This window comes from Zalophus californianus, chromosome 13 (genome assembly GCF_009762305.2).
Source record: "Zalophus californianus isolate mZalCal1 chromosome 13, mZalCal1.pri.v2, whole genome shotgun sequence".
In the NCBI taxonomy this organism is placed as follows: domain Eukaryota; kingdom Metazoa; phylum Chordata; class Mammalia; order Carnivora; family Otariidae; genus Zalophus; species Zalophus californianus.
In genome coordinates, this window is record NC_045607.1 from 22706886 (window position 1) to 22721053 (window position 14168).

The 14168-nt window shown below is 43.0% G+C and overlaps 1 protein-coding gene across 1 annotated transcript in view; it reads left to right on the plus strand.

The window, feature by feature from the left end:
* The first annotated feature begins 9132 nt into the window (after positions 1-9132).
* Positions 9133-14168, plus strand: part of LOC113934160 (S-formylglutathione hydrolase-like) — a 45691-nt gene continuing 40655 nt past the window's right edge. The window contains 2 exon segments of the mRNA XM_035723471.1: positions 9133-9220; positions 10214-10365. Of these exon segments, the coding sequence (XP_035579364.1) occupies positions 9133-9220; positions 10214-10365 (240 nt within the window).

Below are 14168 nucleotides of genomic sequence, written 5' to 3' on the forward strand. Positions count from 1 at the left end.
ATAGTTGGTTACAAAAGGGTCGTCTGCTAATGACTGTTTGTGTCAGCAGCTCCACAGGCTCTAAGTATACTCGGGAATTCTCAGACTTGGCGGTAGTGATGGACACGGCCAGCTGGTGAGTATCCACTTAGGCCAGTAATGCAAGTGTAGTGCTGGAGGAACAAGGGAAAGAAAATCCCTTTAGAATCCCTTTTAAGACAGTGGCAGAAGGACAATACCAGATGCCTTTGCAACCATCACTGTATTCCCTGAGGTATAGGTTTCCTGATCTGATTCAGTTCACCACCTCTCTGCCCTCACGCCAGGACCCTGGGTGTCTCTAATCGGGCTCCTCCCCATCTCTCACCCCACCTCCTACTTCCAGCCCACTACCAATTCCTACAGATGGTACCAACTCCACGCTCCTAGATTTCTTCCCCTCCATTGATTCTAACCTGTATAACCCTATGGCAATCTCCTTTCCAGACGTTCGCCCTCTCTGAATGACAGCGACAGCGTCCTGTCTGTTCTCACCTGTGTCTTATTATCCTCTAATCTCTTCTCAGATGGACTCTCCTGCTCCAAAGCCTTCCGTGGCTTCTCGCCATATGAAAACCTATTCCAGCCTCTCTAGGATGACAAAGGAGGCCTTGCTGGACTCTGCCTGTCTCGCTGCCTCGTCTGTTGCAATCCAAGCCTCTAGTTTAGTATTTAGCAACCTGTTGTCAGTTCCCTGTGCACAGCTTTCTTCCCTCCATGAGTTGCTCATGCTGTTCTGCCCGCTTGGAATGTTTTCCTCTTCTCTGTACCCAGTTAACATCTCAGCTTTATCATCATCCTTCCTGGGAGCCACCCCAGACCCAAAGTCCCATATCTTCCCAAAGTTGCATTGGGTTTGCCTCTGGGCACGCACATATCTGTGTCTCTGTCTATGTCCATGTCTGTCTATATTGTGCACATCTCTGTCACTGAACTTACCACACTGCTTAAGATTCTTTGCCCTGTGTTGATGTGCCCTCATTCTTTGGCTTCATGAGTCCATGGAGTCGGCAGCTGTGGGCTGTCAGCCAGTCACATTCCTTGCAGCAAGTTCTCCTAAAGGTGCAACTCCACAGCTTCCAAAATATTCTACTGTGTGAATTGCCTTTTCCCACTGAACAATCTGTCTTGGAGACTTTACCGTGCTAACACATACTGCACTGCCCATTATTTCTATTGACAACATAGTCATCTCAAGTATGGATATATGATGGTATATTTACTCCCCAGCAATGTATGGGAGGTCCCATTTCCCCACACTCTCATCAACATTTGCCTTTGAATTCTTACATTTGAATAGAGTAAAAATAGTATTTCATTGTTTTAATTTATATTTATTTCACTGAATACTGTTGTTAATGAGAATTTTTCATATTTTTATTGTTACTCATTTTCCTCTTCTGTGGCTTTTGTCTGTATTCTTCTTAGGTCATTTTTCTTTTTCTTATTTATAGGAGTTTTAATGTATGCTCTCTATAAAAAATTTAGGTCATTTGTCTGTTATATAAATTGCAAATATTTTCCATGTAGAACACCTCTACTACCTACCCATAGTGATTGATTCAGAAATGGGCTTATAGCTCATACTGGCCAGTCCAAGGTTTTATGTTTTCCTGGACCTTTTGTAATATGTTCTTCCTTCTTAGATCAGCGTCTGTGAGGACCAGGTAAGCCAGGGCTGTTGGAAGCTTTTATGTGCCATGAACAAGAAATAATGTGCAAAGCCAGATCTATCTACTGCACTTCTTTGTTATTTAACTTAATAAATTCACCCTTTGGGGGGGCTTGGTTCATATGAGTTTGAGTCCTTAAACTGCAACCAAAATAATCCTAATGTAATTTTAATAGAAGAAACCTATTTCTGTTTCTGTTTCTGTTGAGAATACCCTGTGAATGCTGTCTATTTCATGGAAAATTTGAATGTTTGTAAGATGAGCACATATTTTATGTGCAGTTTAGGAATTAGCAAGATGAACAGTGTGGCTACCTGTCATTTCCATAAATAACACTAGGGAAAGTGCAGGGTTCTGGAAATTTGGTTGACTCTAGATTTGTGAGCTAAATCAGTACTGGCCATCAATGAAGGGAAGTCCAAGGTGATACCCCCGCCCCAAGGGCCCTCTTCCTTCAGATACCCAGGAAGAAGACTTCCGAAGGAGCACTCTGCATCCTCTTTACCCTAAAATATAGAATGAGCAGTGATGGCGCCTGTCTTTGAATCCAGTAGGAACTGCACCCTCTAGACCAGTCATTCCAGGAAATTATCTATTTCAAATTCCACCACAACCCGTGTCTTAAGGCGAGCACAGTACCACGAAGTGCTAAGGGGAGACAAAACTCTGTTGAGGGAAAATTCAAGGTAGAATTTGAGGGAGAGTGCTGGTCCGAAATGAACCAGTCGTTGGCTGAGTGAAGCCCACTGCAGCAGATTCCAAAGTGTGGCAGCTAGAGGCTACCAGCCAGTTACACTCCTTGCAGCAGTTTCTTGTAACCCTGAAACAAGAGGGCCTTCCATTCCTACAATGCCAGCAAATCTCTTCCTAATACTGGCAGGCTCGTTCAGCCACAGAGGGTGAGACCAGGTGCCACTCTTTCATGGCTTTTTCAGGGCATGAGGAGAGCACATGGGGATGAGGGCCTGTCTTCCTGTTAATAAGGTACAGTCAGCCACCAATGAAGTTTTCCTCACCACCTCTGCTATCTTTGCTTCTGCATCTCAGAAGCTGGCCAAAACTCCCAGGAAGTAGGCTCAAAGAGCGAGTAGCACTGTTCTGAGCCACGTCTTGAACTAGACACTGGCATTCAGCCGCACAGCAGCTGATGAGACTAGCCCCATTCCTGCCGGAGTCAGCACATCACCACGTTAGTGCTTGTGGTCTGCACCAGGCTCTCATGCATCTGGTGAAGCTTGGCAAAAAGCCCCTTCTAATTATCATAAAGGGCAATGACCTAATTCTCCGCCTCACTGGTCAGCAGCCCTTTCCAGAAAACTCCTGGGGAGTCAATAGTGTGGGTTTTTATTTTTAAAAATGGATGGGATCTCTCATGAATTGTTAGGATAGTGATTAGAGGTGCATCAGGAGGCCTACATCTTATAAAATTGGAAAGGACTCTTGAAAGAAGATGTTTGTTCAGTGAATTAATGCATTATACTGAATACCTACTGTATGTGGGACATTGAGCAACAGGCAGTGGAGCTTAATGTCTGGTGAGGGAATGAATAATAAAAATTACATAAATAATTATAATCTGGAGAGATACACTATACTGTAAAATTATGTAAAAACTGAGCCTGAAAAAAAAAATGAGGCTGGCCTAGTCCGAGAAGCAAGAAATGCTTCTCTGAGGAAGTGCCACTGAGGCTCAGCTCTGTAAGATGACTAAAAGACAGCCAAACTCAGGAGGTGTGGGGGTGGACTGTAACAAGCAATGGGAGAAAAATGTGCAAATGGCCAGGGTAAGGAGGACCATGGTGCTGTGATGGAAATGGAAAAAGCCAGTTTGTTGGGAGTGCAGGAAGTAAGGGCAAAGGCTACAGAAGCAGATAGGGGAGGTCACTCAGGGTCTTCTTTGTCTCAGTAAGAGCTTCATTCTAAGAGTGGTGAAACACCATGGGAGTGTAGATTGCCGCGAAAGCTACAGAAGTGAAGCAGATGGGCTGAGGGGGAGCATGTGGAAGGAGAGGAAGCCCTAGAGCTGAGCCATGGAACATTCCAACCTTTCAAAGTCAGTGAAAGATAAAAGAGCAAGAAAAAGATGAACACAAAGCAGCTAGGTAGGTAGAAAAATAGATACTAATAAAGTAGTGTGTCACAAAAGGGAAGGGGAGAGAAGAGAGCATTTCCAGAAGGAAAGCATGGAGTATGTTGAATGCTGCCGAGTGGTCCAATAGAAGGAACTGAAAGGTTTCCATTGAACTTGGCAACATAGAAGTGGTTTATGCTCTTGGTTAAGGGAGTCCCAGGGAGCAGTGGGGCATGAGATAAGAATTTTAGTACTAAATGGAACACTACGTCAAAAACTAATGATGTAATGTATGGTGATTGACATAATAATAATAAAAGAATTTTAGTACTATTTCATTAAATATAAAATATTTTACAAAAAAAAAAAAAAGACCAGTGTGGTGTGCACAGACTGGAGAGTGAGCAGGATGTGAGGAAATGGAGACAGTACATGAGTCGGATTCTCTCAAGAAGAGTGACCATGAAGGGAAGTGAAATTTAAGCAGCAGCTGGAGGGAGAAGTTGGACAAAGACAGAATTTATTCTTTCTTTTCCTTTCTTTTTTTTTAGTAGTTTCTGCACCCAACATAGGGCCTGAAGTCACAACCCTTAAATTAAGAGTCGCATGCATGCTCTACTGACTGAGCCAGCCAGGTGCCCCCGGAACTTCTTCTTTATTTATTTTGAAAGTGTGCTATGAAAGATCCTCTAGAGAGAAAGAAGTTAAAGACACAGAAAAAGAAGAGATAATAGATAGTTCAAAGTCTCCAGAAAGGCAGGAGTGGCTGGAGTCCTGAGCATAGGATCTTGTACTAGAAGGCGGTAAGGAAGGGTAAATAGACACATTTGTAGGAGGGAATGGCAGAGAGTTTACTGAGCCCTCACCTGATGACTTCTATCATCTCTGTGATGTGGAAGGTGAGGTTGAAGAAGATTTAAGACAGTTATTGTGGAAAATAAGAGAGCGCACAGTTGAGGTTGTCACTATAAAGTTATGCTGATACCAGACACCCTGGTGTGATTTTTTTTCTCCAGCACTTCTCAGCTTCACAAGTGACAGATGTTGAATGGTTCGGTTTATTTTGGAGGGTAGGGGGAAGAAAGGGTATTTGTTAGTGATACATTAGTCCAGGGAAGCAGCATTCCAGAAGAGAGAAGGAAATGGGGTGCTAGGGAGCAAAGTGGATGTATTGAGAATAGACACAGTCAATAAACAGGTGATGATATTGGCAGCACCAAGAAGGTAGGAATATGGACAAGGAAAGAAGCAGAAACTGGAAAGGGAGAGATTCAGTGATGTGGGTAGCTTTAAGCCAGTTCAGGGGCTCATCTTGGGAACACAGCCTATGACCTGAGGCTGTTTTGCTTATGCGCAGTTAAGTTCATTTCTCAGAATGGAGACCAGCTCTGAGGCCACTGTTACTGCACGTGAGGGACAAGAGGCGGAGGGAGGGGAAAGGGCAGATTGGAGACAAATTTGGAAAGGATAAAGTCAAAATGAATACCAGATTTCCAACTTGAAAAACCGAGTGGAGTCGGGCTGCTGGAGTGTGGAGACCTAGAGAACTCATTAGTGGCAGGTGGGCAAGGGGATGGGGATGGGTGGAAGAAAAATTGCATGAACTGTAGACAGTGGAGTATTTAATTGTGTGCTAGCGGGAACTTCCAAAAGGAAAAATTATCTACTGAAATGGTCAATTTTTGTCCCATAAAATTTATAAATTTCTATCTTGGGCTGTTGTCTGGGTCCCAAAATGAAATCTATGGCTTACTCAAGTAGAATAAAGGGAGACGTACAAAGGTGTAAGATGTTGAGGAACGATGAGAACTGGTGTGGAGACGTGAACCTCCAACAGGTGCTCTTTGCCGTCTCGAGGCCTGAGAGTCAAAGGGGCAGAAAACCACTTATTGGAACCTAGAGACAGGGGTGACTGTATTGAAAGAGAGCTTCCTATTGGGAACTGAGACCTTTGGTTAAGGGATTTGGCCAGCTCATGGGAACGCTTTTGATTTCTGGCAGATTCTCACCATTGGCCAAGCCCAATAGGAAGCTGGAGGGCAAGGAAGCCCATTGGTAGAGTTCACAGAAGTCAGTCTCCACAGGCCTAGAGCAGGGGCAAGTAGAGCTAGAGGATAAATGGAAGGATATCCCAGCTGGTCTCTTTAAAGAGTTCCAGCTTTTCCCAGAGCACGAGTCAGACACCGGAAAGAGAGCACGCCAGTACTCCCATTTGTCTGCAGTAATCACCTTTTCAGTCAGCATATCATACTTTAACCCACTTCTCTTACTTGCTCCCAAAGACTGACTACACTGCTTCTCTGTCATATCACCCTTGGCCCCTCTGAAGTGTATCTTTGGTACTCCAGTGTGTTACAGGGGCTTTTAAAGAGTATGGGTCTCTGTCTGGATTTTCCATACTATGGGACAAAACTGTTCTCTGAGACCTCTAACCTGCTGATCACATCCATGATCTTGGCACTTCTTCCTGATTCATCCAGCCCCACTGTCCATCTGAAAACCCACTGGAAAACTCCAATATGGCTACAGTTCAAAGACCCTGAAGTTAATATATATAGTTTAAATAGTACTGAGGGAAGAAGCCCTCCACCAGGCTCCTGGGGATGCCACTGCCGTAGGCTGTTCAGACCCTTAATGCTGCTGCCAGAGAGATGTTTTACTTTTAAAATTTATCCACCACACACCGGTTAGAATGACCAGAATCTGTAACACGGGTGAGGATGTGAAGCAGTAGGACCTCTCATCCATCGCTGGTGGGAATGCAAAATGATTCAGCCATTTTGGAAGACAGTTTGGCAGTATCTTACAAAACTAAACATACTCCTACCATAGGATCCAACAATCATGCTTCTTGGTATTTACCCAAAGGAGTTGAAAACATGTTCACAGAAAAACCTGTACACAGATATTTATAGCAGCATTATTTGTAATTGCCAAAACTTAGAAGCAACCAAGCTGTTCTTCAGTGGGTGAGTGGATAAATAAACTGTGGCGCATCCAGATAACGGACTGTTATTCAGCGCTAAAAAGAAATGAGCTATCATGTCATGAAAAGACATGGAGGAATGTTAAATGCATATCACTAAGTGAAAGAAGCAAATCTGGAAAGGCTGCATACTCTATGAATTCTAACTATATGGCATTCTAGAAAAGGCAAAACTATGGAGACAGTAAAAAGATCAGTGGTTTCTGGGGGCAGTGGGGGGGGGAAGGGATGAACAGGCCGAGAGCACAGATGATTTTTAGGACGGTGAAAATATTCTCTATGATCTAATAATGATGGATATGTGTCATTATACATTTGTTCAAACACACAGAGAATATAATACCAAGAGTGGACCCTAAGGTAAGCTATGGACTTTGGGTGGTTGTGATGGGTCAGTATAAGTTCATCTTTGCCAAAAAATGTAATAGCCTGGTGAGTGATGTTGATAATGGGGGAGGTGAGCACGTGTAGGGGCAGGTAGAATATGGGAACTCTCTGTGCCTCCTTCTCAATATTGTTGTGAACCTAAAACTGCTCTAAAAAATAAAGGCTTAAAAAAAGAATGTGTGGCTTTGTGTACTAGCTAAGTTAGTCCATGTAGCCAGTTAGTCCATGAGGCATGACTATTGCTCATTGAAAAAAAAGAGAATGTATGTAAAGGGTCAAGTACAATGATACTGTTCAATTCATGTTTTGATTAAAGTTTTTATATATAAAAAATTATGACAACTACAGATGTCATTTTATGATCAGGTGCAAATCACAAAAACATCTTTGTGAGGAAGGCATTATCCTCTACCGTGAAGTTTTAATTTTTGGTTTTGTTTTTTAAACTCAGTATTTGAACCTCTTTTTCTTCTTTTTAAAAAGATTTTATTTATTTATTTGACAGACAGAGCACAAGCAAGGGGAGCAGGAGAGGGAGGAGCACGGAGCCCAATGTGGGGCTTGATCCCAGGACTCTGGGATCATGACCTGAACCGAAGGCAGATGCTTAACGACCGAGCCACCCAGGCATCCCTTGAACTTCTTCTTATGTTTGCCTGTTGAGTTTTGGGAGGAGGCAGGTCCCAGCTCTGCCTGTAGAAGCCAAGAAAAATGAGTACTTGCTCTTGTAAACCCCGATAGCTAGATATGGATGAGTGACCTAAGCTCAGACAGTGAGACGCCTTTGCTGGGACTTTGAATTTGGAGCAGGCGACACAAAGAAGGAGGTAGTTAGAATTCATTCCAGTGGTGGTGGCATCAAGTGTTCGGTGGCGGTGGTGCCAAGAGTAGCATGCAGTCGTGGCAGGGCCTCAGCAGTATCCAGTGTCCGGTGAGGGTAGTGCCAGCCGCTGTGCCCAGCGTCCAGCAGCAGAGCTGTGTCACCCTGACCAGGCTGTTCCTCTGCTGAGATCTTGGCCATGGGACTTGCCACCTGACTGCCTTGGTTCCTGCCTGGCTCTCCAGTGTTCCCAAGTATTCCAGAAGCTACCTGGTATCCTTCCAAAACATTCCGTTTCTCCCAAGTTAAGCCTTTCTCTCAAGTTATATGATATACACACACACATACACACTCACTTGCAGGAAATATATCTAAAATATAAATAAATGAATAAATTTATAAATTTTATGTAAATATGTATATTCTCATGGAAAACACCTTTGATATGACACAAAACGTGGAAATCCTATAAAGATGAATCCAGTTGACTACATAAAGTTTTCAAATCTGCCTGGGAAGACATATTGCCAAAACTTAAATTTATCAAAATGAAATTTAAAAAAATCCAACTTGCCAAGCTAATCGATAGCTCAGTATGTATCTTACTTGAATTTTCCTCAACATGTGGCAGTATTGGCTATTCTTTTTACTTAAAGTTCTTTTTCACTTGGCTTTTTCTGATAGAGTTCCTTCCTGGTTTTCTTGTTACTTTTTGTTGTTGTCTCCTTCAAGCCCCCTCCCCCCCATTTCCTCCCCTGCAGAATTTAAATGTTGATTTTTCCCAAGTTAAGTCCTCGGCACACTTCTTGGCTGTACACATTCCTAAGAGTGGTTTCGACCGTTTTACAGCATTAAACCACATCTAAGTATGTGTGACCCCTATACCTGTAGCTGAATGAAATCTCTTTTGGAAACACCTGCATAGCTAGTCACCTATATGGCTATCTCACAAGTAACTGAAACTCAGGAGTTGAGATATAATATTATTAATCTGAAAAACATTTAATAGCCAACTAGAATTAACAGTGAGATCAGAGAGGACAGAAAACCTTCAAACTTTGCTTTCCCTCCCCATCGCTGCAAAAGGCTCTCTAAGACAGATGCCATTTTTACAGGCCGTATCTCCATAGTGGCTTTCTGCCGCTCTTGTTGAGCTAAAATGTATCTGGAAACCAACATGCCTCCAGATACTTGGACCCAGTTCCAAGTACCTGTAAATGAAGGTATCTGTGGGAATGTTGGAGAATATGTGCTTTTTCTTATTGGTGAGTTCTATGAAAACAAGTACTTCAGAATAGGGACTGGCTATTAACAGGCTATTACTGGCTACATACAAGTTGTATATAAATTCAGAACTTTTTCAAGTTGACATGGCTCTAAGTTGACCTGTAATACCTGATTCTCAATGTTCAAGTGCCCTTGGGGGTAAGATAGTATGAGAAGAGAGCTAAGTTGATACAGCTATGGTGGTCTCCACTGTTCACTTCCCAACCATCCCAGCCCTATATGAAAGAGGGATGTTATTATGGGGAGTGGTGGGAGACAGCTTAGGGAAGGTACTATAGTTTCAGAGCTGATGAAATTCAAACTGTTTTCCAAGGTTCTCAAGACCTAGAGTCTAAATTTCTACTGACCGAAGAGTCTGTCTGAATTTAAATGAATCCAAGATCCTAGTACCTGGGGAAATTGGTCCTAAGTCCCTATAATATCAGTATGTCCAATGCTAAACTCATCATCTTCCCTAAAACCTTGGGAATTCCTTTATCTCTTGTTTCAGTGAATACCACCATCTTCTCCTCAGCTTCTTAAGCCACTAAGCTGTGAGTCATCCCTGACACCCTTCTTTTTCCTTAACCCAGTATTTATCTGAGTCTCAACAAGTTTACATTCTTTCTGAATTGTCCCTTCCTCAACTGCCCCCACACCTCACTTTTTATGGCAGCAGGGAGTGGGTCTCCCTGCCAATCAGATCTCTCCACTAACTGAGACAGCTCCTTCTATATATAAATTTGACCACGTCATTGTCCTGCTTGGGATGTTTTATGACTTCCTGATGCTTTGGGGTAACCTCCACACTCCCTGGCGTGGCAGTCCTCTGTTGCCCTCTCTTCTCTCCCTTCCTCATCCTGCCTTCCTCACACTTTTTGTCGGAGGAGTCACTGTAGTGCCCTGAAATCACCACCACACTCTTTCTGATCTCCCTGCTTCTTTGCATGGTTTCCCTTCTGCTGGAATGTTACTCCCCTGTTTACCTTTAGCCAATCATGGCCGGTCCTTCAAGATTCCACCTGGTTCTTACTTCCCTGAGAAGTTTCATTTGATGCCCCAATCCAAGTTGGATGTCCTCTTCTCTCACCGGGAGCTCACACTCTGTGCTCACCTCTTTCTTAACCCACAGCAGGCTGTTATGGTAGAATTCTTAACCTGCTCTTGACTCTGTCAAGAGTCCGCAAGACTCCACAAGAAGATGAGCCTGTTGAAGGCTGATTTTTGTGTCCTTTATGTCTATGAATCCTGTGCCTGGCAGAGTTCCCAATGTATTATAGCCCTTGGTACCTATTTTATGATGAAATAGGGAATATGGGGCGCTTGGGTGGCTTCGTCGGTTAAGCAGCTGCCTTTGGCTCCAGTCATGATCTCAGGGTCCTGGGATAGAGCCCCATGTTGGGCTCCCTGCTCAGTGGGGAGCCTGCTTCTCCCTCTCCCTCTGCAGCTCTGCCCTGCTTGTGCTCTCTCTCTGTCAAATAAATAAATAAAAATCGTAAAAAAAAGAAAGAAAGGGAATAAATGTAACCACATCTTTCTTTCTCCCTAAGAATTTTAGGCCTTGCTAGTGGATTCTCTTGCTAGGGGAGTGAAGCATTAAAGAGATTTCCTTGGCTTATTCTCTCAGGTCTCCCCGCCCACCCCCCACCCCTTCCTTTATGGTAGCGTGTGGAGGTTATGTCATGCAGAACCGCATTTTGCAGCTTGGGGAAATGATTGTTTGGAGGCCCACTGAATGCTGGAGGGAAGGCAGGCTTGGAGTTGTGGAGAGCTGCATACTTGAAGTCTATGCTTCGGTAGAGAAGAAAAGTTATCTGTGCTACTTACCCAGCTAAATTGGGGGGGAAGGGTGAGCAAGAATTCAAGACATACTCTGTGTACAGGAAAAGAGTGGGTTGGATTGGATTGGATTTGGCCCTTCTGTGGCCTTTGTCATTTGGGAACCTGAGGGTGGTAAGCAAATGTCCTTCCTTGGTTCCTTTTATGATAAAACTGGTACCTGAGTTCCCTGCAATGTTCCCTTCTGTTGCCTCCTCTTTTCTGCTTCCCTTAATCACAAACTTCATCTGGAGTTTCCTGAGGTATTGTGAGGAGACACAGAAGACTGAAAACCATTATGTAAGCTCCTACCAGGATGACAGATCCATCCTTCTTTCTCACTGCCTGTCTCCTTTCCGCTTCTTCATTATAACTGGAGTGTTCCAGACTCCTACCACAGATTCCTCAAATATGTTAGATTTGCTTTTAGGGCACCGTGAGATCACCTCCAAAGGAAACATCCCATCTTAGGAGCTTCATTTCTCGGTTTAGTCCCAGCACTGTTTATATATTCTGGCCCTGGCTGAGAGATGCACAATTCAGTTCAGTTCAGCAGGTCATGGCTAGGCTCTAGGCCAGGCCCTGGAGTCCAAAGGAAACATCGACAACTGCTTCCAGTAGACCATGTGGCAGTGTAAGGAGAGAAGCTCTTGGCAGGGTTCAGAGCACTGCAGAAGGGTCAGAGCAGCCCTCGCCAAGCCTGCCCTGTCAGTGGGGCAGGCAGCCTCCAAGATGGCGCCCAAGAGTGGAATCCTCTTTGTTTGAGCATGGTCTGGATTTCATAACTACTTCTAATGACCAGAACACAGCAGAGGCGACGGTATGTCTCTAAAAAGTTCTAAAAAGAAAGATCGCTGTCTCTATCAGGTTTCAGAACAACAGGACCTAGCAAAGCAGAAGGGGGAACAGAAATGTTGTTGAGAATTCTGGAGAGAAGACCTGGGTGGATGTGGTGTTGTGTAGTAAGATGCTAAAGATCAGATTAAAAACCAGTTTAGGGAGGAGAATGTTCTTAATCATATGATTAATCATAAAAATGTCTGTTAAGTAGGACCAATTTAGGTCTGCAGCCAAGAAAAGAAGTTTGGGCTTGAGTATCAATGGGGGAGTTTTCTGCACACATGGATGTTGTTTAATCATGAGACAGCATGGATTGTCATGGGCGAGTTCAGATGGAGCAAAAGTGAGGGCCCAGGATTGAGCGCTTAGTAATGTCGGCTTTAAGAGGCTGTATTGAAGAAGAAGAAGAAGAGCAAGTTAAAATAAGGCAGAAGAAAGTGAGAAACAACTACCAGAGAAGCTGGAGGAGATCCAGGTCTGTGCATTTTGGGGGGAAAGAGAAGGAAGTTCCTTAAGAAGATGGCAGTGGTCCACTTGGTCAAAGGCTGCTGAGAGGATGAAGGGAGTACAGGAATGGGAAGTGGCCATCTCATCTGGCCACATGGTAGTCGCTGGGGACCTGGACAGGAGGAATATTTCAAACTTGCAGAGTGAATGGCTAAGATGGCAGACAATATTTCGTGTGACGAATCCTTAGGAGATCTATGCATCTATTAAATTTCAGTTTGACTTAACTTGATTCATGGAATCCTCATTTTGCAAATCTGAAGCAGAATGTTTTTGAACTGTTAACACCATATTTAAAATGGCTTTGCAAATTGCTTCCCAAAACTAGCCCTCGTTTTGGTCATGTGATTGAAAGATCAGAAAATGAATACAGTCAAGTTGCCCTTTGCCTTACCTAGCGGTAATTGCTAGTTGCACACACAGATTATGAAAATGCCTCTTTACATTCTTGAATTCAGCCATCTTGAATGAATTCTAGATGCTAGATGCATCTTCTCGCATCTTCTATAAATAGCGCAGTACACTGAAAGTGACTATGCTAGATAAATAAGGGCTCAGGAAGTGTGTACTAATGTCAACACTGTGTGGAAAGGAATTTTCCAGTTTTGAAAACTATACCACCTCAGAGAAAGAGAAGCCTTCATTTAGCCCCTCAGCAGCTCAGCGGCTCAGCGGCACAAAATAACACTAGGAAAATTACACTGCACACTGAGTAAGTATGACGTGGTCAATTTATTCATAGTCTATTTTTGCAGTGATCTCTTTGAGCTATGCCAGGATTAATAAATGCGGTTTATGCATAACCATGATGCTCTCAGGAGACTTAATTTAATAAAAATACAAATCCACAGATAAGTCTTATTTTTGTAATGTTCTGGTAATCACAGGATTAGGGTAGGCAAACCAACAGGGCTTCTCTGGCTCTTTCTCAAAGCCTGGGTGTGTGGCCTGTGGACCAGACTTAGGGGTTGCTTTAGGTTAGCCGAGGGCAAGGGGCCGGACTGAACTGTGCTGACGAGGGGACAGTCCTAGAGATTTTGAGCTGTGAGTTACACATGCCTTTCTGCGTGATTACAGTATGTACTCAGGGAGACATTTTCTGTCTTCATGAGCAAAGTTAGATTTTTGAGATTTTTTTTTGGCAATAGTCTAATAAGACAGTTGTTGATTGTATCTCTCTGGATTAGGAAGTATTTGAGAACTGCAATAGACTGATGTGATTTTTAGGCACTCTCTGTTCTCTGACATTTTCTTCTGAAAAATCTTTTTCTGATTTCAGCCATTCACTGTAAAAAAAAAAAAAGTAATAGGAAAACAATCATCAAATACCGAGAATAAAAACAACAGCCAGTCATTTCAGGGTCAAGCCCAGACTTAGAAAACAAACATTATTACCATGTTTGTACATTTATATCCCAAATTCTTTCATATTAAATATACAGAAAATGCATGTTAAATAAAATTTGAAGCACACAGCACATGGTTTCTTTTAATTTCTACCATCGTTGATTATTACAACTTTGATTGTTAATGTACAGATACACTGTTGTCTGTGTAGGCATTCACCTGTTTTAGTTATTTCCAATTTTTAACTATTAGGAATAAAATGTCGGCATTTCGTCCATTCTGTTTCATGTGATGCTCTAATTATGGATCATTATATCTAATTCAGATCATTATAGAAATGGAATTACTGAATCAAAGTGTGTGAATACTTATGAGGCCCTGGGTGTGTATTTTCAAATTTTCTTCCAGATATTTTCACGTATGCGCTCTCTGTCA